At 49.9% G+C, this 24,397-nt stretch overlaps 2 protein-coding genes across 3 annotated transcripts in view; one reads left to right on the top strand and one right to left on the bottom strand.

Moving 5' to 3' along the window:
• Positions 1-124: 124 nt before the first annotated feature.
• Positions 125-23,342, top strand: LOC119092510 (cyclic nucleotide-gated cation channel alpha-3). Its single transcript, XM_037215471.1, has 8 exons — positions 125-151; positions 15,083-15,239; positions 16,010-16,207; positions 17,531-17,693; positions 19,246-20,499; positions 20,890-21,040; positions 21,735-21,881; positions 23,237-23,342. The coding sequence occupies exons 2-8, from the start codon at positions 15,162-15,164 to the stop codon at positions 23,340-23,342; spliced, it is 2,097 nt and encodes a 698-aa protein (XP_037071366.1). The 5' UTR covers positions 125-151; positions 15,083-15,161.
• The window catches only part of LOC119091679 (uncharacterized), a 52,492-nt gene continuing 50,743 nt past the window's right edge, over positions 22,649-24,397 (bottom strand). For both annotated transcript variants that reach the window (XM_037214495.1, XM_037214496.1), the window contains exon 11: positions 22,649-23,606. The gene's annotated coding sequence lies outside the window, so the exon portion shown is untranslated. The remainder of the gene's footprint in view (positions 23,607-24,397) is intronic.

Raw genomic sequence — 24,397 nt, 5'->3', positions numbered from 1 at the left:
ACACACACACACACACACACCCACACACACACACACACACACACACAAATATCGTCGGTGGGGCTTCGGCTCCGAGCTCCTCAGAGGCCGGCCGCAGACTTGGAGGTGCTGCCGTCCGAGCAGGGTCGCCCGCGCCTGCGCGCTGCAACAGGTACGCTCGACCCGACAATGTTGGAATGTTGTACGAACATTCCATGTCACTGGAGTAGGTTCTTGCTGTACAGGTCAGTGGGGTAGATGAGGAAAAGTTCCAATTTCCTGTCTGGGTTTTAAGTGAAGTTTGACACTGGAACGCCGGCCGGTCTGTCTCTCCTGCCCGGCCGGATGTACCACGCAGCTTACATTCACGATTTGCCTTTGCGTCCCGATGAATGTGGCTTACGATACATGACGAAGATAAATGACTATCAAAAGACAAAGCATGATTGTTGAACAAGTGAAAGTGAGCACGATCTTCAGGGCAGGGGTTGTAGTTTCACAAAATGAGTGGGGAAGAGTAGTAGAGATGATCCAACCTACCTTCAAAATATGCCCGAAACGGCTATCTCCTCAGATCTCGTCAATTTTCTTCCCGAAGTTGGGGAGGGGGGGGGGACCGAAGCCTCCAGCTGAATAGGGAACTACACTCCTGCTTCAGGGTTTGTGATCGCTCATTGCGTAGTAAATGAGATGAATATTTAGTATTTAGAATGTAGGACTCATTCCGTTCCAGCCAGGGTGCAATACCTTTTCAGTTGGTGTAACTTTTAGCCTCTTTAAAATCCTTAATAGGTCATAATTTTGACCAGAAGCAGCTGCTTTGGTGGGAGAAATCTTAATAAACTGCATGGTCACCACTATGAACGCAAGTCTTTTCATTTGCACTGCTTCTTCTAACGCTTCTAATCTGTCATCTTTGCAATACACTGTTTCATCAAATCAGTTGCATACTAAATACTAGGGAAGCGTGAAAACACCAGGAGGAGGCATCAAACCGGATGGTGCCGGGTTGAAGGCACGCAACTGGCGCTGCACGCTGGCGACTGCCTCCGTTTGTCCGCTAACGGGACGGTTCTGTTCCATCCGGTGCCGTAGTGTCGCTGGACACTGAGTTTCCGCCGGCGGGTCCAGCAGTGTCCTCCTCGCTTCGGTCAATAGTAGGCAACAGCAGTCGTTGTGGTCTGTGGATCTGATGGATCAGCGTCAGCCGATAATCCCGCAAAGAGAGGCGCGACCATCCGGCCGGCCAGTCTTGGCGACCTGAGGAAACGAATGGCTTTCTTTCCAAAATATGGATGTTCCCTACAGCCCTACCTCGTCAAGTGCAGGGGCGGATCCAGGATTTCGTCAAGGAGGGGCCGCGCAAGTAATTGTAGGGCCCCTGGAGTTTGGGGCCGGTCCAAAAAATAGCCTTGTATTTTGGACATTACATTTTAAGACAAGTCGTATGTAACGTATATATATATATAGATATATATATATATATATATTGGATATATAGGTACGTGTATATGCATGTATGTATTTAATCATTCATTTATTTCATAAATACGGAAGCCCATCTTGCTGTGCACGGCCTCATAAAGCTATGCGTGCTACGCATGCGTACACATAGAACTGGCTCACTTCTACGCATCATGTTAAATACCGTGATTTTTGAGGACAAGTGTTTCGGAACAACAGGCAAAATAACTTGAGTTAGCTGCTAACAACCATCAACACCAAGCATGGACTTGATTCCTAGGTTTTGTTTTACGGCTAGCCGGCTGGGCGAAGTAATCAGCTGATGGCTGATGGGCTAGTGTATAATTTTCCTCTGTTATAAGGAGTACAACATATCCTAGCAATCTAAATAGGTTAAGAACGTGATGCACAAGTATAATAAGTGTTACACACTCAATAGCTGATGAAAATGACACAGTGCGACGTCGGCGGCATGTCAAATTACGTTCGGTCATTGCGCGTAAAAATTTATCAGCGCATATTCGACTGCTGCTCTGAGGCGAAGGCACCAGGGCCAATAGGGACGAAACCCAAGCGATTCATGGATGCTGCAGGAGGCCAACAAGTGGCTCCCATCAATAAGTATAGAGTTCGCCAGAGCAAGCAAAAGAACCAAGACCAACGTGGTGGGCCCATGAACGACCGGTAGTGCCTTGGCAGGCTGACATATAAAGCCCCGGCCAGAGCACAGAACCCCCCAGCGAAGCGGAATTATCCAAGACCATGATTAGCAGCCCCTGTGCAATCAAGACTGCGCGGGCAGATTAACAACACGAGCCTCGATAGGAATGAAGAGTCCTCGGCAAATGAGACCAAAGGGAGAGAGCCCTCGATCGAAGAGGACGGCCCCCCTAAGCATCGAGGTACCTCCGTGCCTTTACCGTATAAAAGCCCTAGCAACAGCACAAGACCCTCCAAGCAAGTAGGAAAGACTCCGAGACTTAAATGACGGGCCCCTGAGCAACTGAGGTTTACCCTGGCATATGGGCCTGGAAAAAGCTTAAGAGCTTTTGGGCGAATTGGGACAATCCGCGGAGGAGAAACTGATCGATCAACAATGCTCAGGCATGGAGGCAGATAGCGTCCCAACAGCACATTGGGCCCTACGACAAGATGCAGAGATCCAAGGGTAACGTGGAAAGCTTGCTTAGCGATCGGATTGACCCGCCAAGTGGACATGTAGTGTCAGGAAACTAACAGCGTAATGAGCTCCAAAAATTTCCCGCAAGCAACGCTTCCCGATCAGCAAAAATGAACTTGATCTGCTTTATAAACTCTTTACTTTTGGCTAAAATTGTTCTTGGTCGTCGGCATGGCCCATGGGCCATGGTCCGTACCTCCCGCTCCCCCCCCACCCCCCTCCCCCCCCCCCCCCCCCCCCCCCCCCCCCCCCCCCCCCCCCCCAACCCCCCCCCCCCCCCCCCCCCCACCCACCCCCCCCCCCCCCCCCCTCTGCATCACGCCACCGGGTATGAGCAGCTTAATAGATGCGGCCCACCAAGAACATAGGCCATCCATTCAAAAAGAAACACTACGACCACAATGTGTAGGGCTCTGAACGATCGATGTGTGCCAGAAGAAGTAACATATAGCGGCCCCCCCATCAAGGGCATAGAGCCCTCCATTCAAATAGGAATACCCATGACCCCAATGTGGTGGCCCTCGAATGATCGAGTGTGCCCGAGCAGGTCAACAGATAAGGTTCCCAAAAAGAGTGTAGGGCCCTCCGTTCAATGGGAAGTATTCAAGACCCAACGCAGAGGACCCCCCCAATAATCCATTGCGTCAGAGCAGGCTAACATATAGGGCCCCCGTCAACAGCGTAGGGTCCTCCATTCAAATAGGAAATACCAAAAACCCAATGAAGAGCGCCTCCGAATGATCCAGTGTGCCCGAGCATGTCTTTGGCGCGTTGAGGCAGGTCAGGTCTTGTTGGGGTCCCACAAATAAGGCCCCCAACAGAAGCGTAGGGCTCTCCATTCGAATGGGAGGCACCGGCGAACTTATGCGAATGCCCCCACAACGATAGAACGTGCCCGAGGAGCTCATCAGAAGGGACCCAAGAAGAACGTATGGCCCTCCATTCAAAAAAAAGTACCCAAAACCCAGTGCGGAGGGCCCCCGAAAGATGGAATATACCCGAGCAGATTATCAGGTGGCCCAGACAGAATTGTAGGGCTCTAAATTCGGACACCAAGTTCCGATGTGCAGGGCCCCCGGACAATTTAGTGTGGCCGAAGCGGCGAACAGGTGGGGTCCCCGACAAGTACATAGGGCCTTCCATTCAAATAGGAAGTGCCCAAGACACTATGTGGAGGGCCCCCGGATATTCGAGTGCGCCCGAGCAGGTTAACAGATGGGACCCCCGGCAAGACCGTACGGCCTTCCGTTCAAATGTAAGATACCCACGGCACGATGTAGAGAGCCCGGATAATCGAGTGCGCCGGAGCAGGTTAACAGATAGGGTCCCCCGAAAAGCGCGGAGGGCCCTCCATTTAAGAGGGAAGTACTCAAAACCCCCATGTAGTCTCCCACGATCGAATGGGCCCGAGCATCTTATCAGAAGGGGCCCCGACAGAAGCGTAAGGACCTCCATTCAAATAAGATGTACCCAAAACCCGGTGCCTGGGCCCTTTCGGGGCCCCAGGGGGCATGGCCCAGTGTCCTCACCCCTCTGGATCCGCCCCTGGTCAAGTGCAACAGCCGCGCTGATGACACGGCAGGCGAAGTAAAGAAACATCTGAATGCAAATGACCGTAGCATGCCATTCAGATTGGACCAGAAAGGTCTTACAAAACACTGTTGCTAGCAGCTCACATTGATGGCACCTATGTAACTATAAGAAATAAAATGGCGGTGTGATTATGAGAAAATTTCCCTTTGAAAGATCTTGGGGCATGACTAAGTAAGCATGACTTGTGCCTAAATAAGTTCAGTTGTAAACATTCGTAAACTTTTAAGTGCAAAAGACCGCTCTTGACAAGGCAATCACACCATTTAAGAAACATGTTTCTCAATATGCCATCGCTTAATTGCGTCATGGAATGGTTACATGATGTCTAGAGGGGCCGCCAAAATAGCTTTGCGAAATTCCCATCGCAGCCTTTCCGAAGCGGACAGGTTGACCAACTTGTGGTACTTCAACTTCTTGATAGGTGTAATGCTAGATGGTACGGCGTTTTTAGCACCCAAGTATCGTTGTGTGCGCGTGTTTTAGCCCATTTTCGTGGTGTTCCGGCATATCAATCCGTCGTTTTGTATCGTTTACTTGCATTCACATTCTGGTTTATGACGTTGTTTCTAAGGGGGGATTATCGCAGCACCTCATGTTCGTAACCCCTAATGTATCACAACACCTAATGTTCGGAACACCTAATGTACCACAAGGCCTAATGTTCATAACCTCTAATATGTCATAACCCCTAATTTATCATAACCCCTAATGTTCGTAACTCCTTACGTATCACAAGGCCTAATGTTCATAACCTCTAATGTGTCACTTCACCTAACGTATCATTAGGCCTAGTGTATCAAATCACCTAATGTTTCACAACTCCTAATGTATTGCAATTCCTAATACATCACAGCGCCTAGTGTATCGGAACGCCCAGTGTGTCATAACCACTTATGTTTCATAGCGCCTAACGTATCATAACACCTGATGTTCACAACCTCTAAAATATCGCAACTCCTAATGTATCATAACACCTAATGTGTCCAAACACCTAGTGTATCATAACCCCTAACATATCGTAACCCCTAATATCAGCTGACGACGCTGGCGAGAGCTGGCGATTTTCAACCCTTTCGGCCGCATCTGAACTTCCACTGAAGTCTGCCAGATTATGCGGGCGTTGTGGCGCGTACAGTACTGGAAGGCGAGGCAAGCTGGGCGGTGTTCGAAAACTCATTTTTGATTCTTGTCATAATCATTTTTGTGCTTTCCAGGCTGATGGGCTCTGAGAAGTGTAATGGAGTAATAGAATATCAGTATGGATTGATGAAAAATACGTTCTCAGCGCCCATTGTTTGAAGCTCATAGGGAAAAGTAGAGGGTGACATGGAAGTGAGGTAGCTGGAAGGCAGGGAGCTGGTTAATCAGTATTTGAACCTGAGTCACGCTTGTCACAGTTCTTGCATGGCTGAAATCTGTTCTCAGCACTCCTTGTTTGAAGCTCATAAAGAGAAGTAGAGGGTGACACGAAAGTGAGACAGCTTGCAGACGGAAATGGCTGATCATTGTTTGAATCTGAGTTGAAAACAGGGAAATGGTTAATCAGCATTTGAACCTGAGTCACACGTGTCACAGTTCTTGCGTGGCTGAATGATCATGGCTGATGATCATTTTTGATTTTTGCAAGCGTGTGAACTTATAATCTAAACGGACTTGGGTTTTAAGAAGGTTAGGATTGTGAACAGCACCGAAAGGTCTTCAAGATGGCCATTGGAGTTCAAAACCCCATACAAGTGTGGAGCACTCCCTTAAATCACAATTTTTGGGTGTTCAGCCCCCCAAAATAAGTTGACAAACTACATCCCTGCTCCCTGCTCCGAAAGGAAAGCGCGCTAAATCTGAGAAGACAACTGCTTTGAGAGAATTTCGGAGGCAGGCGCAGACATTTTTCTTCCCGCCCTCCTCACTCACCTCTACGTATTTTGCAAAGCTGCAACAGCGAAACAACACTTCTGTTGTTTCGACAAAAGCATGTTGTCGAAATTTCAACCCATCTGCATCCACATTCTCCTGGTTGTTCTTCAAGGAATAAAGCTTTTACGACTGCCTTACTTGTGCTTGAAATAATACCGTACAACCGTCAACGGTGAATCCAAGGAAACGTATACGATAGAGCCGCGGTTTCAACTTAATATTATTTGTGACCTTTGATAATAAACATATGATGCTCCTGCATTCATCTTCAGCCCCTCTTCTTCCATCTTTGTCAAGAAAATGGGTGGGATCATCACATTAAGCGATGCCAGCAAATTATCTAAAGCTGGGAAAAATTCGCATCTTCGGATTGTAACGGCACTTAGGACATTATCTCAGCCACCTCAGCTTTATTTGAGACCCCACGCCAGGCTTCCATCGCATAAAAAATACATTATTTAGTTACCGTTCTTGCAGTTCTGAAAACAACAGCAATCTTACGCCACACCGGTGGGAACGATTTCATTTTCATCCGTGACATTCGACCAGTGACACGCTCTGCTCAGCAGCATTAGACGTATATTACGCACTTGTCTTGCATTCACATGCACGCAGAAAAAGTCAACACAGCAGCAGGCAGATTGGGTTTAAACATCACACTCGCGGTAGTGCAAAACCAGTCAACAGCTCCGGTTTGCACCCACGTACTTGCGGCGATATATCAGTCAACAAGTATTTTGGCCATCAAACTCACAGCAACACAGCATCGGCTGATTCTGATTTGTGCAATACAACTCACAGATACACGATACCTGAAAGCCCTTATTTGTACTACCAAACTCACAACAGCACGACAGCCGAAAGCTCTGGTTCGTACCATTACGTAAGACGCGTCACAAGTTTGAGTACCTACCGTGTTATCACAGGAGATAAAACGCGCTTCCTTTTTCCACCAATATTGCGCTTGTGTGTGAGCTGAGTTTGGTTGTAGATTATCCCGAATAGAGTGTGTCTGCTTGCAATCAACGGAACAGTCGCGGATGGTCCCGTCAGAAGTGAAATGTTGACAAGTACGGGCTGAAAAGTATCGTCAGACGGGACGGCGTATCGGTTTATCGGCCTGCCGGGGCACGGAAATGGTGGCTTGATTATATCTGCAAATGCTAGGTGAAAATACATGGCTAGAGAGCAACTCTCATCTAAGTTTGATCGAAGGTGTGTATGGGATACTGTAAAAAGCTATGTGACAAGAAGAATCTCAATCCCAATCTCAGGATGCTCGTGTAGGCACTAATTTGTAATGGACTAATACCATCCCGAAATTTATTTGTTTATTGCGAGCAGAGTACACTTCCTACGGCATCACAACTTTTGCCGCACCCTGCAAACACGGCAGCACAGCAGCCGATGGCGACAGCAGACACCCGTTTCGCTCACGCCGGAAGTTTTGCGGCCCAGAGCCCTGTTGGTCTCGAGACAGGTCTGCGGACTGTGTGGAGCAGGATGCGGCCGTTCCCCCCCTTGACCGTGATAGGGGGGCTCACGGCGGACCTCATTTGGTGGCCGCCCGCCAGCCAGTCGCCGTCGGCCCGGTTGCGGGCAGGAGCTCCGCCGCCCCGGCCGAAGAACTGAGATAGTGGCCCTGTTCTTTCCTATGTTGATACTACTGTGCGTACAGCAGGGCTTGGCGGGCTGACGTGCCGGAAGGCCAATCGCGTAGAAAGACGGACAGCGCCTTTGTCCTGGCAGACGTCCTTAACAATAACCAAAAACAACAGATAACTGCAAGTTGCCAAGGACCCTTTATGATCTTTGGCAGCTCCCAAGTACAATTTCGCGATCGCCGAAACGTCTTTTGGACCTGAAATCCTATTTCAAAAAAATCCATAGACACTTGATTTTTGTATTAAACATTTCCATACATGCCCACTGGTCAGAACGCCGAATCTGAGGTCCGTCCGGCAATGTGAGGCCGACACCAGCGATTTTTGGCATCTTACCTTTAAGACGCTGTTCTGAGCAGCAAAAAAGCTTCGAATTAATTATTGACATGTATTGCTCTAACTCACTCCATTGATCTCTGAATCTAGAGGGCATCTATAAACAATAAACCTAGATCGGGAGGGCTCGTTAACGCTATTTGCAGGGACACCCTCCATCGCAGATCCCCAGAAAAGCTGGATAGCTCCTAAAAACTAACTTAGCCATGGGCGTATTTGCTATGTATTCAAAAATTAATTGGCTTAGCACAATTATCCACCATAGCAAGGGGTTCAAGATATGTTTTCATTCATTCATGTGCTATCTGCCATTTTGGAGAGGCTCCTTTTAGCGGGGTGTGTTCTCTTTTGGACAATACCACCTACGGCTACTCGATCTTCTTTTTCAGTCAGTACCATCATTTACATCCACAAAGTACCACCGAAATGTTTTTATCGCCAAACTCAGTGATCACACTTCTAGCGTAACTCCTGCGTGCCCAAGCGCGGACACGTGCTGTGTGGCACGTGGCCGCCAACGGTGCTAGAAAAGCTGTGAGTTTACGGAAAACATTTTTTTTTTTGAAGTTTCCGTTTCATGGTCGCGTTTTTCTTTTGGATGGGCGTTTGGCCCGAAATGTCTCCCCATTCAAGAAATGTTGCCACCACAGTGCAACTGACTAAAAGCCGTGAAATAAGAAAAATCCCTGGAATGTTGATTGTTGTATTTAACATTTCCAAGCATGCCTGCAGTAGGGTGGCAATTTCGCCAGGCCACTTAGGCAGCCCCTCAGACGTCATTAAAACGCTCCATGAGGCAACCAAACGATGACGTATTGACGAGCATATTTACTGAATAGTGAAATTGCGTTGTCTAGAACAGTGAATACACTTAGTATATCAATAGCTACAAGTGAGCTTATTACATCAGTAGTAGTCGTTTTAAATAGCAAAACAATAAGTAACCAGGATATTTACATACCTGCGGAATACTTAACGTATTAGGAGCGGACAAACTGGCCCATACCCTGCTTCCCCTCCCCCCCCCCCCCCCTGGTCGCTGGGTCTGCGTCCCCAGAAGATGTAAGTTACATACCTAAATGTACCCTGAGCCTGATCCCTCACTTTTTTGTGCTCCTACGCCGAGGCACCATGACATCCGTCAGGTATATGCGCAGTTGGCAACACGCCATCTCAAGGTCACCGTATAGCCTCCAGACAAATAGGAGTCTAATATGCTGCCACGCATCACCGCGTCAATACGGCATCAAATATCGGTCTGAAAATAGACTCATGCTCGCCATGGCAACATGAATGGACCTGCGAGGAGCCTGACCTTTAAGATTCATTGCACAGCTTCAATATAATTAGAGGTGAGGCACGCAGTCTCGCATTACTCGGCCAATAATCCATCAGATCCAAATATGAAAACAGCTAGGTGCCCGCCGTGATGGCATCTGTATGTTCCACGGCCTGTAGTGGCCACCGTATACCCTCCAGGCTTTTAGAAAAAAAAATAAAGCGGCTACGTATGACTTCATCTTTATTGCATTGAATCCAATTCTGAGCGGAAACACCTTCAAGTTCCACAGTTGTCCTTGGCGACCAGGTTGCAAAAACTGCTTTAACCTTTCGCCATCGCGGGCACATAAACGTTTTGATATTTTGATTTGGCGTATTGTTGGCAGATTAATGCGTAACCCCGTATTTGACACGTAATTTCTCGGAGGCAGCACAGCACACTACGCATATGTGCCACGTTTAAAGGCTACTTCATAGGATCAACTTTTCAATGGAATCTCCCAAACCGTCCGACAAAGTAGCACGAATCTTTGGGACTTCTCACAGGTTTGATGTGTAATTTTTGACAACCAGGGGTATAGTTTCCTATTCAGTTGATGCACTTCAACCCCCTCCCCAACTTGGGGTCTACCCCCTCCCCCAACTTTGAAAGAAAAGTTGGTTAAATCCGAGGAGAAGCCAGATTTCTGACAAATTTTGGGACGAGATTTCATTGGAACAGGATTTACCCGCCAACTCACTTTATGGAACTTTACAAGAACTAACAGCATTACTTCAAACGGATCCCAGCGGCAGCCCTGGGCGTTCGTCTTTGGAGTATGCGTATGGAGCGCGGGACCATGAGGGCGCGCCACGCTTTGGTGGTATTGTTATATGGAACAAGTGAGAGCCAGGTAAGATGAATGTTGTGGATGTAACAAGCTGCACCGGACATCTGTCTGATAATACGCAAAGAAATTGGGCAGTGGGTTGCTCAGGTGCTCAAAGACAGAGGTGGTGAAATCACTCCGATATTCAACTTTCCACTTATCTCGCGCGATAGTTATCTAATATTTGCCAAAAATTATTATCACCATTGATGAGCTTGACGTCACCCTTTATAATTCCCAGATCTTCATTTTATCGTTATCACCATCACTCTTTAGTATCACCTTTTATCAGTCATCACGACTTATAATCACCAGGTCTTCATTTCCAATGACCTCTCACTGACGTAGTGGGTCCGGAAGGGGTCACATGGTCTCGCCCTCCACCATACACACGCACTTTCCCTTGAGCTCCGTAGGCTCAGTGGGCCCATAAGAGGCCAAACACACGCAGCTTTTTCACACAAAACGCAGCTAAATTACGTCATTGGGCTTCCAGACGACCAAAAACGGTCGGAAGCGAAAGGGAAGGGCCCATGAGCAGACAAAAAAGATATTTCGCTGATTAAAGAGATGGTGATTGGAAATATTTTCAGGCATCTTATGCTGCCCAGAGGGCCTACGCTGTTGCCGGGGACCGTATATATCCACCTGGGTGATCAATCCGCTCTCTAAAAATCCTTCCATGTTGCCCATGATTTTTTCCCTTTACTCGGGGGCCTGTGCGCTGCTGTCAGGGCCCTATATGCTGATCGGCTGGGGCACTCCTGATCGATGCAGGGCCTTCCACGAATTCTTCCCATTCGCCTGAAAGGCTATATGCGCTATTTGCGAGTGCCACATATACTAACCAGACGAAAAATCCTCGGTTGTTCAGAGGTCATTTACATCGGTCTTGCGTTCCATCCACTTATTCGGAGGACCCCGCGCTGTTGCTGGAGCCCATAGCTAGCGTACCGAGGAGCTCGATGCCCAGAGACGCGCGTCATTGGTCAAGGGCTCTTTTCCTTTGATATCATTTTCAGAGGACCCCACACTGTTGTCGGCACCTTTCTACAACCTGACCGGGCGCTCTTGATCGCACAAGGGCCCGCCGGCCGCCAAAATGATCTTGGGGACTTCACATTTACTAGGAAGACCCTACGCTGCTGTCGGGGGCCCTATACGTTCATCTGCCGAGGCGCTCTCTATCTATCAAGTGCAGCAATTCATGTCCATTGGCCTTGGGTTCTTGCAGTTTGCACGGAGGACCCTATACAGTGACCTTAGTACCCTTTGTGTTGACCTGTTGACATCCTCGCTCGCTCAGGTGCTGTCGCTAATGGTCTTTGGTTTTCTCATTTTAAAGGAGGCAAGCACCAAAAAGAATGCCGTGAGTTCACTTGTAACTATTGGTATGCTGAGTGCATTCGCTGTTCTAGACAGCACAATTTCACTATTCAACAAATATACCCGTCAATTCGTCATCACTTGGTTGCGTCATGGAGTGTTTGAATGACGTCTGAAAGGCTGCCGAAGTGGCCTTGTGAAAGTGCCACCCTGACGTAGGCGTGCTTGGGAACGTTAAATGCAGAAATCAAGACTTTAGGGATATTTTATATTTCATGGCTGTTAGTCAGTTGCACTGGGGTGGCAACATTTCACGAATGGGGAGACATTTTGGGTCATTTGGAGGCATCCACCTCACAGTTAACGTACTAAAATGTGGCTGAGGCCAGGCTGACCAGATTTCAAAATCGAATCTATTGGTCATACTGCCCCCTAATTTAATAAAATCCCTGTACCAGGGTTTATCTGCAAAGGGAACAGTCACAAAATGAAAATTCTTCTCCCGGGTATAGCACTCCCAAAATACGCTACAGGCCGCCGTTGGCGCCCACCGCCAGCTGGCCCGCCTGGTGCCGGTGAACGGCGCCCACCGCTGGCTGGCCCGCCCGGTGCCGGTGGACGGCGCCCACCGCTGGCTGGCCCGCCCGGTGCCGGTGGACGGCGCCCACCGCTGGCTGGTCCGCCCGGTGCCGGTGGACGGCGCCCACCGCTGGCTGGCCCGCCCGGTGCCGGTGGACGGCGCCCACCGCTGGCTGGCCCGCCTGGTGCCGGTGGACGGCGCCCACCGCCAGCTGGCCCGCCTGGTGCTGGTGGACGGCGCCCACCGCCAGCTGGCCCGCCTGGTGCCGGTGGACGGAGCGGCTGCCACCTACATGACTGATTGCCAACTGATCGTCTGACTGCCTTGTCGCAGTCTATTTGTTGATAGAGAGTGAAAAATCGTGAAGTTCAGGCAAGCATTTTGCACGCACTACACAGCACTTACAGCCCATGATGTTACATTGCGGTTGCCCCTGCTCCAAACGCCCATCGAAAAGAAAAACGCGTCCATGAAACGGGAACTATTCAAGAAATGCTTCCCATAAGCCCATGGCTGTCCTAGCACCGTTGGTGGCCACGCACCACACAGCACATCTCTGCGATTGGGCCTACAAGAGATACGTTCGAAATGTGATTACTGAGCTTGGCGATAAAAACATTTCGGTGGTACTTTGTGTCTGTAAATGATGACACTGACTGAAAGAAAAGATCGGGTAACCGTGGGCGGTATTGTTCGGAGGAGAAAACACCCCACTAAAAGGATCCTTTTCCAAAATGGCAGATAGCGTGTGAATGACTCCTCTGGAGCACCGTTCTATGGCGGAGAATTGTGCTAATCCAATTCATTTTTGAATACGTAGCAAACAGGCCCTTGCCTGAGTCCTTTTCCGGAACAAGTCACATTTGTTGGACTTCACATGATTTGGGCTCACATCCAACAATATGTGAGGTGATAGAAGAATTAGGGCAAGAGTATAAAAAACGACCAAAAAAGCAAGTTGCTATAAGAAAATTTCCTGTGACCACACAATATTATAATGCCTCCTGCCATCATTACTGTTACCATCATAACATTGATAATGTTATTATACAAAGAAGGCATGCAGAAACAAAGTAAAATATAAGCCAAGTTATGATGATAAATCAAAGAAAAAATGTTGGTTTGGAGTGGCTGCATTATCGCACTACATCTGCGTGGATGGCTTGTTTGCTTTGGCTGATCGCATAACTCAGTACTGTTTCAATTAAGCAATGTAGTTGAAGGTAATGGGTGCAAATGTGCTTTCGCGAAATGTTCGCAATGATCAGGAACACTGAGCAGGAGATTTGAATCACTTGCAGTTTTCGGTCATGATTTTAGCAATGTTTGTCGACGCCCCAGTTGCTAAAAACGAACCAAATAAGCACGTCAGCTACGACTGCCGAATAGCTCCTCGACGCACGAACTGTTCCCAAGAGGTAAGAATGGGCAGTGAATGGTAGGACGCGGTATGTGCCAAAACACAATTTCATATGCCGTAAACGTATATTTTCATTACATAGAAAGTGTCCAGTAGAACGCACATGTTTGGAGCCTTGTCTAGCACCATAAATTACATTCATTGTTCCACGGAATGAGATAATCAAGGCATGAAAACGAGACTTACCAGGAACGCCTCTGTGGTTTCTCAATATGTTGAAAGTGTCTCCAGCTGCTTAAGGTTGAGTTCTGCGCGGTGAAGTGTGGGTTCAGTTGCTCAGAGTGCCCGCCGAGTCATCTTCTGGCGTCGTCATTGCTATGGAGCACGGCCGCGAGCTAAGGGTGGGAGCGTTATGCTGCCGACACTCGTATCTGCTAGAAGCTAATGAAGTGGCCATCAAAGCCTATATCTTTCCAGTCTTAAGCAACTGTAAGCTGATTTTGCGGGTCGAGCTGTAATTGGCAATTCGATCGATGATATGGTGATGGTAGGTTATCTAACAATCATTCTTGATATGGGTGTCAGACCCTAAGCAGTATGTGCATTGCGCGTTTCTTGCGTGGCCACAAAGGAAACGCAAAAGGTGGTTATTTGTACGATGTTACGAAATTAGATGTTACCAAAGAGTGTTCTTGCAAACATACGTCAAACTTATGCGTGCCTTCCGTGATTCCCAAGATACGGTACAAGAAGTGACGTCCATTTCAGATCCCGTTTGGTTGAGCGTGCATGTACATTAGTGCCACGCTGAACACAGTCGCACTGTAAGAATGGGCGGGCACAGCTGGACACAGTCGCACTGTGAGAGGGGGCGGTCACAACTGGACACATCAGGGAGAGGAGCTTCACCTTCGTATCAAACTGCGTCTCTGACAGCACATACTCCTACACCTACACTAATCATATATGCTTCTAGATGCACATACCTCCTGAAATAGATGCGTATATCCGCGTGGTGATTTTAGATACCATAAGACACTTATGCATCTAGCAAGATGTCCAGTCTCAGCAAGCTGGTGTGTTCAATATGTATCCTTTGCTATTCTAGATACAATTAGGCACTTGCGTGTCTAGAAAAATGCTCAGTGTCAACAAGTTGGTGTGCTCAATATGTATCCCTAGCAGGCATCATCTTTATGTTACAGCCATTTTTGAATGACATTTTTAGCTCAGGAATCCGGCTGTATTTCATAGCACCGTCCAGCAAACCCAAAGCCTAGCCTGAAGGGATTCTACTGTTCTGTGAATCGCCGTGCCAGAAGTCTGAGCCGTCGCTGAGAAAATGAAAGAATACAGGCTTGCAGTCTGGGCGGTTCCCATGCCCCGTGGAGCGTTCGGGCATGCGGAGGACTCAGGATGCTGTTAGAAAAACCAGGTTTGCACACAATTGTATGAACTCCTCCATGCATCCTAATCTCCGCGACCAGTCTTGTGTGATATCTTAGGCGGTATTGTTTACCTGAGAGCACATTTCAGGTCTGATTACGCTCAACAATCCCGCAACAAGAGTGGCAAGACCCGCCAAGACCTGTCACGGTCTGCAGCACATTGTTTTATGCGGTGTTATCTCGGCACAGCAGAACATCTGGAGATGGCCGCCAGAAAATTGATTAAGTCGAGTCACATCATACAAGTAAGTGTCAGTGCAGAGAGTCGTGAAGCCAGCACGTGAGGGGGTGTTTTGGTGAGAACGATCCATCGATATATTTCCCCAAGCGTCCAATATTCATATATTCGCTAGTCAGTTGGCTTAGCAGAACCGCGCTACGGCAAACGATGGCTTCGGAGCAGCCATATTTGGCAACCATAGTCTGGTTGTGCCGTTCCTCTGGCATAGCAACAGAGAAGCCAATGAGGCGTAATATTCGTTCACACCTGTTGCGGATCCGTTGAGTATTCTGCGGTAGTCAGCTGCTGCAGACTAGAGGTACCAAGCGAATTTTCTTTACCCAGGCTTTGAGTTTTCTTTGCCCGCGCTTTGAGCTATCTTTATCCGCGCTTTGTGGGCTCGCAGCACCTCGGCTCTACAACAGCTGGAGACTGCAAAATATGTGCTCGCGAAGTGTAGACAAGCTTTCTTTTCAGCTAGATTATGCATTCCACCTTGAAGCGTATGAAGTCGTGTCACATGCTAGCGTTGGAAACATGCAGGCACACATGTATAGAAAACAACTGCAATTTAGAAATTAGGAATTAGGTCTGCTGAACGAAGCTCTTGGAATTCGGTCTGCACGATTATTTATAAGTAGAAGCAATAGATTTTTTTCTCATGCATGCTGTTTCATCCGAGACAGGATGACCGTGTCGTATTGCCGTAGACGAGTATGAGTGGGCGCATCACGAGTGTAACAAGCCTGCCTGTCTGACGTGCTGCAACAGCCGTCTCGCTTCTGGCCGACGCAGGTGATCCAGTCTTTGGCGAAGAGACGGCCTGTCGGGAAGGAGCTGGGCCCGTCAGACTCGTTCCTCGAGAAATATACCTCTGCCGCCGACGCCAAGGACCATGATGGCAACGAGAAGGGTGCAGAGAACCCGACCTACTGCTGCGGGACATGTCCTGGCTATTTCACCGTCAACAAGTCTGGACAATTTCAATATTGGGTAATGCAGAGATTCAAATTCACTGCATGTTTTAAGAGGGTGACTTTCGAAAAAGTGGTATCGCTGAGCATAGCTTGTAGCAAGTACCCTGACCCCACCTACCCAGGAGTCAGTACCAAAGTCCCGTTCGACGAACAGTTGCTGACAAAGCATATTACCGCGCCGAGTGACGTCACGATTCGGCCGCCGGCGCGCGGGCCCGCCGACCTCGGTGACCGCCAACGACTTGTGACGTCGGCGGGCCCGCCGACCTCCGTGACCGTTAGCGGCGTGTGACGTCAGCGAGCCCGCCGACCTCGGTGACCGTTAGCGGCGTGTGACGTCGGCGCGGTCTCCGTGATGTGAACTCTCACATCCACCACACAGGGAACAAACGTCCGGTGCTCGAGCGACCGAACGAAGGGCGATCGGCCCGCTCTGGCTATGCGAGGGTGGCTGTAGCCACGGAAGGCAAGGTACGCCTCGGGGTGATAAAATGTAGGTTCTCGTTAACACAGCCATCCAAAAGTAGGCCGAAAGGATTGGGAGTCCCAAAAATTGTCATCCGCAAAAGCAAAAAGTCGCGAAATGTTCCCTGGATACATTTCAATTCCGCGTTTTTTGCTAGGAACGTTGCTTTTCCGTCGCACAGGTCTGGAGGTTTTTATCTTGGAATGGGGGCTATGGAGGGTAGGTACCCTGGAGTGGCAGTGCCTTAGAACAGTAGGTTGGGCCGTGTATGAGAGGCGGAAGATTAGGCGCCATTGTAACAATATATCGTTGGTCCAAGATTTGCTGGGGTTGAGAAACCGCTGTTGGTAAAATCCAAATATCCTTTTTTCAGGGAACACAAAATTATGAAACTGTTTTGGTTGACCTTATCTTTAAAAAACTGCAAGACATGCGCGTCTGAGTTTTGTTAGATTTCTCGCTGCGGAGTCTACTGATCAAAAGTCACATTGCAGGCTGCTGTGCATTGCAGCGCTTGCAGGCTGAATATGTCATCAACGTTTACCCGGTTCTTGCCTTTCGTCGTCTTTTTCGAAATCACTGGCACGGTCGCGCACAGCAATTTATATGAAAAGGGATCATTGTAGTCGGTTGACAACTTACAACATTTTGACAAAACGAATGATGACTAATGCGTTCTCGTGCTGTGAAGCCAGAATGGTCGCTTTTCACCTCACCTCTTTTATATATTGAGTGGCGACCGTAAGGACATGTGCTTAAGCGCCTCAGCCGTCCACCGTGGCCGTGGCTTGACTGGAGTCAGCTGGTGATGTATGGTCCACGACTGTGGCGGCGATCGGACCATGGCACTGACGGTGGCCGCCCGGTCGCCAGTGGCTGCTGCTGATGACGCTGGCCGTCCTGTACAACCTGGTGTGCATCATCGGCCGGACGGTGTTCTGGGAGCTGCAGAACACGGCGTCAACAGCCTGGTTCACCCTGGACTACGCCTGCGACGTCATCTACGTGCTGGACATGATGATCAAGGCGCACGAAAGTACTTGCGTGACCACACTAAATAGGGCGTAGTGTTAAGGGCTTCAAACAAGCGGTAACGTTTCCAGTGTATGTTGGGGGAGCGGAGGACTATGGGTTAGGGACTGCCTACACTTGGCCGCTGACGCAAGCTATGTCGTCTGGCATAGTTTGCAAGTACGCTAAAGCGTGTCGGCGTGGTGGCTAGTAAACTGTGGACATCGGTAATCTTTTTCTTTGCGACATTTTATTCGGGGTTCCAGGAAACGTCAAGAGACAAAAGACAAAGGACAAAAAGTCAAATGGGAAGACGTCAAATGGGATAAAATTCATCTGCAAAAAGTCAGCACCGTAACAAGTGAAGTAAAAACAAAACAGGTGGCAAAAAGCAAAAATGACAAAACTAGTATGTAAAAAGTAAACAGGAAAAGTCAAACATAATACAAGTGACAAAAATACGAGCCAAAGAGCAAAAAGTCAAAAGCATGAAAGTCAAATGCAAAAAAGTCAAAACTATAAAATTCAAATGCAAACATTAACAAGAAACATAAGTCGCATGCAAATACAGATCAGACTATCAAACAAATACAACTATCCTGGCTGGAAGGCGAGCTTTTGCAGGACTTACGCTTACGGTGTGTCACAGCTAGCTGCCTTACCGAATGTGGAGTGATCACGTGCTTCAGTAAGAGTTATGGCCCCCATTTCAGCAAAGAGCTTCTTTATTCTACCACAGAACCTCCTCACGCGGAATGGGGCCTTCTGAACAGAACTCGATACACAAAGGGACCTTATAATTTATAAAAGTTGTTTCATTACACAGAACAGGGGCCTTCTGATTCATAAAGAGTCCTTCTGAAAATCAAAGCGTGACTAAACTTATCTAGTGGCTTCAAATCGTCACTTTCCGGATGCAGAAAAGTCGGCTCTTGATGTAGAAGGAAGTCTCCTGAACCGAATTAAAGACCTCCTATTTCAGTCACGGGGCCTCCTCGATCCGATTTTCATGGCGTAAAAGGGGCCTTCCAAAATGTGGGCGGCAAATACGCCTTTTTGGGGCAAACAGGCCTCGTGGCCGAACGGTGAACGCCGAGTGTCGCGCATTTGGTCCGGAGGGTGTCCCGCGCGGGCTCGTAAATCACCACCCCGGAGCGTGCTTCATTGTAAATCATCTTGATGTTTTGTTGATCCAACCTTTTGCTCCTCTGTATCTTTACATCATATGGACTCGTATTCTTTTGACCTCTTTTTTCCTTTTGCCTTTTGCCTTTTGCCTTAATTTCTCTGACCTTTATCCCTTTTGACTGTTTGTTCACTGGACCTATTGCGTAATCTTTCTATCCTGACTTGACAATAATTTTTTTGGTGCGAAAAATCGTCACTTGACTTATTCACCTTGACTTCTTGACATTTAAATTTCTGACATTTGCCCTTTTGTCCTTTCACTTTTCGGCTTTCGAATTTTTGTTCAGTTGCCGTAATTTTAGCGGCTCAGCAGTGTTGGTGGATGTCTTGCCTCCATACTGATTTGAGAATGCCGTTGCGCTGTATGAGGTTGATGCATCTGATTGCAGGTTATTTGGAACAGGGACTTATGGTACGTGACCCGGAGAAGCTGCGCATTCATTACATGAAGTCCGCCGTCTTCGTGCTGGATGTGCTGTCAATTCTACCAACGGACTTCTTGTACCTCTACTTGGGCACCGAATGCTACTACCACATGCCATGCCCGTTTTTAGTCCGAATCAACCGCATCCTACGCTATCCCCGCATGACCGAATTCTTCGAACGCACCGAGACCCGGACCAATTTCCCCAACGCCTTCCGCATCAGCAAGGTGGTGCTGTACATCCTGATCTTGATTCACTGGAACGCTTGCCTGTACTTCGCGCTGAGCTTCGCCATCGGCTTCGGCACGGACCAGTGGGTGTACCGCAACAAGACACCGAACATGAACGGCACCCTGTCGCACCAGTACATCTACAGTTTCTACTGGTCCACGCTGACGCTGACCACCATCGGCGAAACGCCGCAGCCGGTGGAGGACACGGAGTACATATTCGTGACGCTCGACTTCCTAGCCGGTGTACTTATCTTCGCCACCGTGGTCGGCAACGTCGGCTCCATGATCACCAACATGAATCTGTCGCGCACAGAGTTCCAGAAGCGCATGGATAGCATCAAGCAGTACATGGAGTTTCGCAAGGTCAGCAAGGATCTGGAGAGACGCGTGATCGAGTGGTTCGACTATCTGTGGTCCAACAAGCAGTCGCTGAACGAAGAGGGGATCCTGTCGACGCTGCCGGACAAGCTGAAGGCCGAAATCGCTATCCACGTGCATCTGGAAGCACTGAAGCAAGTGCGCCTGTTCCAGGACTGCGAGCCCGGCCTGCTGGTCGAACTGGTGCTCAAGCTGAAGCTGCAGGTCTTCAGCCCCGGTGACTACATCTGCCGCAAAGGCGACGTCGGCAAGGAGATGTACATCATAAAGCGCGGCCGGGTGGTGGTCGTGTCTGACGACGGCGCCACCGTGTTCGCCACCCTGCACGCCGGCAGCGTGTTCGGTGAGGTCAGCATCATGAACATTCCCGGCAACAAGACCGGTAACAGGCGCACAGCCAACGTGCGCAGCGTCGGCTACTCGGACCTGTTCTGCCTCTCCAAGGATGACCTCTGGAGCACGCTCACTGACTACCCGGAGGCCTGCCGCAGCCTGCTTGAGCGCGGCCGCCAGCTGCTGATGAAGGACGGCCTGCTGGAGGAGGAAAGGCCGGCGAGCGCCACCCAAGGGCAGGCCAGTGACCTCGGCGCCCAGGTCCGCCAGCTTGGTAAGGGTCGGGCTGCCTCTCTGCACTGGCGCCGGTTTTTCAACGACGTCGCTGTGCTGACCCTGTGCTGTTGCTTACTTGGCATCATCGCAGACCCACGCTTTCAGCGATACGCCATAGTAATGACGTGGGCGATCAAAATAAAGTAAGCAGCTACGGTTCTTCGTAATTCCCAGATGTGCAGTTTCCTGTTAAGTTGGGAGGGGTCTCCAGCCCCTTTCCCTGACTTATTTTGCGAAATCACGCCCCTGGTAGTTTCTGTAACGTGTGCTCTTCTGAGCCGGTGCGTTTGCGCAGAAAAATCGATAAACTCTGGGCTGTTTGTGATGTCAAGCCAACAACACACTTTGCATTGAGTGTTCTGATTGCCTTGGTTTTCATGAATTACAGAACACGCACTGGAAAAGCTTCAGACAAGGTTTGCAAGGTTGCTGGGGGAATATGTGTCCTCAGAGCAGAGAATGAAACAGCGTCTAACAAGCTTAGAACGCAGTGTACTGAGCTCAGGAGAGCCGGAGTGGGCGCACAGCGACGTGGACGGGTACGTGTTGTTTTAAGCCCCTGTAAATCATGACGGTGATACTAACATGCGCACTAGAGGACAGTCATAGACGCTGCAGTTAGTGAGTTGGGCAGCTTTTAAGGACGGTGTTATCAGCCACCTGAGCGATCTTCCATGTCAGTGTGCATTAAAATTGCATGCATGGCGTGCCTTTGATGTTTGATTTGGATGGTGGAACGCAGAACTGCACGCGCATACCCCAGCTCAATGATGGGGCAGCAACCAAAAGTTTACGGAAATTTGCTCGAAATATGGCATCGAGTGTGCGGTTATGTGCATCATGCCGCGGCCAACCGACGACCGTTGTGGAAAGCGTGCATGATCCACGCCGCATGAAACTCGCGTGGAACGTATTCGATGTGGAGCATTAAACCCCTGTGGTCGTGCGTCCAGCGTGAGTCACAAATATTGTAGCTGGATAGCGCACAGGTCTTTCCATACCACTTTCGATGACACTGTAGGCTGGGACAGCGCGTCCAAGGTCCGAAAAAATATGTCCCCTTACCAGCAGTGGAGCGCCGCGGGGCAGTGTTTAGACAACCGACATTTCGGTGTCGGAAGTGGAAGAAGGGATTACCAAAAATGATGGCGATACCCCGAGGCCGGCCGTGCTTGTGCGATCTGGTCGCTGCGCGGCGCCAGTGTTGTTCACTGGGCACCAACCTGTCGACAGCGCTGCGAACCTGCTGAGGCCGCGCCGTGCGTCAGGCTCAAGGCGCGGTTCAGAGGCATCAGAATACTCCCTGGTGGCACCCTCTCCCGGTCGAAGCTACAACTCCGAGTTCAACTCACCGTCGGCAGGCAGGAACCACGGCGAGCAGTGAGTCGTGCCGGCCAGCCAGCTGACGGGGCCGTTTAAAGCTGCTGGGGCGCTGCTGCACGCTGGCAGAAGGGATGGACGCGTTACCCGCCCGGCCACCATCCAAAACGCTGGTGCAGGCCAGGCGGTCGGCACTCTCAGTGTAGGAAGACAAGCCAGTGGGCCGACGTCTGACGCCCCGCCCGAGGCAGTGTCCAGGAACGCTGTGTTGGGCATTTAGTCAGTGCGTAGGGTCAAGCTTGCCTGCAACAAGCTCGATGATTTTGTTGAGCATATGTGGGATGTATCATGCCACTGTATCGAGTCTTTCGAGAAAATGGAGCATAATGGGGTGTGGGCATCAGCCTTATTCTGTTTAGTACATGTGTCTTACGTTGTTTATCCGAATGGTTTCCTTTGCCATGCAATGAGTAGAGACGCAATTAATTATTCACAAGCCTTCCACTCACGGTACATTAAGTGCTGATGTTCGAGCATCGATCACTCTCACGTTGCGGCATAGACGTCGTTCGCAAGGGATAATTTTGCGGCCCGACAAGTGACACTCAGGAAATGTGGGCTCCGATGCTCAGTACCACCGTAGGTGCCGACGATTTGTCAAGTGTACTGAGACAATAAAACAAATACAGCAGACAAGATTTTGGCTTTGTACCTCCGTGCAGACCATTCGGCCACTGTATTTCCTTTAATAAATTACACTAGAGTCCAAGTAAGTCGACATGATTAAGTCCTATTAACGAAGGTTTCTGCACCCACTAAACATGACGCCGTCAGGACCGCTTTTATAAATACCACGACACACTACATTCAAAATTCCATGGCGATGCACAGACGCGCGCCCCGCTTCTATCTCAGAGAGCTACGGCGCCGTGCGTGTGTCGGAACGCGCCACGCTGACACTCTGCCCTGTGTGACACCTCGGCGCCCCAGCGGCGTCGCCTGTGTGACGTCTCGGCGCCCCAGCGGCGGCGCCGTGTGTGATGCCTCGAAGCCCCAGCGGCGGCGCCCCGTGTGACGCTTCGGCGCCCTTTGTGACGCCTCGAAGCCCCAGCGGCGGCGCCCCGTGTGACGCCTCGGTGCCCCGTGTGACGTCTCAGCGGCCCAGCGGCGGCGCCCCGTGAGACGCCTCGGCGCCCTGTGTGACGCCTCGAAGCCCCAGCGGCGGCGCCCCGTGTGACGCCTCGGCGCCCTGTGTGACGCCTCAGCGCCCCAGCGGCGGCGCCACGTGTGACGCCTCGGCGCCCTGTGTGACGCCTCAGCGCCCCAGCGGCGGCGCCACGTGTGACGCCTCGGCGCCCTGTGTGACGCCTCAGCGGCCCAGCGGCGGCGCCCCGTGAGACGCCTCGGTGCCCCAGCGGCGGTGCTCTGGGCTCTGGACGGCGCGGCGCCTTCGGCCTCAGCTGCCCCGTCGGAGCCGCCGTGACCTGGGTCGACTCAGAGGGTCACGTGCACCACCACTGAGTAGAGGGTTCACGTGTGACGCGGCAGAAGCGAGTGGCGCAACGGCGCCGAGCCGAGCGCACAGTCCACCAGCGTTTCCCGGAGAGCGGACGAATCTCGTCTAATACGCATGATGCTTAAAGCAATGGTAACGGACGGAAGGGATTGCACGGGACTTTGCGGCACTGTCGACATCACACTGGTGCCAGATGGGCGGCTGAGATGAATGCTGAAGTCAAGGCTGGCTGGTGATGAAGTCCTCCACGACGAAGCCCAGACGGGCACCTGAAAATGGCGGTTACCATGAGGTGCCTGCCCACATGAAAACCGCATGGGAAAATGCCACCCTGCGCCGTCCTGGTGCGATGCATTTTTTCTTCTTCTCTGACTCGGGATATTAAAGTGATCCGTGATTTACAAAGCGCCACCAGTGGTGGTGTAATTATGGCGACTATTGCACCTGTCAATCTAGAGGGCATTCGAGGACTAGGCCGAATTAGTTAAAATATTGAAATCGGCGTTAAACTCGGCTCAAGGGACACGTATGTATATGTATGTATGTATGTATGTTATGCACTCATATGGCATTACTACACGCTGTGTTTTATATGATTGTCATTCCAGGTTGAGAGCATGTAGGGCTGGCTATTTAAAACAACTAGAGGTGATGATGCTCGTCGTTTTACAACTCACACATGACGCTGTCGTGGTGTATGTATCCTATAAGCCGCAGCTTTCCAAGGTCAACGTTACAAGACGAATTCGTGCAAAACCCGTTTCTGTTTTAAAAGTATAAATGCTAAAACTTTCATTACGCATGAAATTAGTAGGCAATCAGACTGCAACAGATGAGCATTACGCTGAGCATGCCCGACGTAGCAGCGACATCGTGGCAACAATTTCAGCGCATATGAGACGTAAATCCGAGCCCTCAGAGTTCGGCGCACGGTCGCCATAAATTTCAGCGCATGGAGCCAATTTTTCAAAGATTTTTGATGTTGCAAATGTAATATCAGGCAAATATCCTCCGAGCGTATTTTGAAACGCCAAACTAATTTGATAATTCGGCGCAATTT

Source organism: Pollicipes pollicipes, unplaced genomic scaffold (assembly GCF_011947565.3).
Source record: "Pollicipes pollicipes isolate AB1234 unplaced genomic scaffold, Ppol_2.1 Scaffold_3447;HRSCAF=4054_pilon_pilon_pilon, whole genome shotgun sequence".
NCBI lineage: Eukaryota > Metazoa > Arthropoda > Thecostraca > Pollicipedomorpha > Pollicipedidae > Pollicipes > Pollicipes pollicipes.
This window is presented reverse-complemented; position numbering and strand designations above follow the sequence as displayed.

Excerpts from the sequence above, each read along its gene's own strand:
- LOC119092510 (XM_037215471.1), top strand. The coding sequence starts at position 15,162 with ATGCGGTGTTATCTCGGCACAGCAGAACATCTGGAGATGGCCGCCAGA. Across the intron at positions 20,500-20,889 it reads CGCCCAGGTCCGCCAGCTTG|AACACGCACTGGAAAAGCTT; the intron begins GTAAGGGTCGGG and ends CATGAATTACAG. Across the intron at positions 21,041-21,734 it reads GCGCACAGCGACGTGGACGG|CGCTGCGAACCTGCTGAGGC; the intron begins GTACGTGTTGTT and ends ACCTGTCGACAG.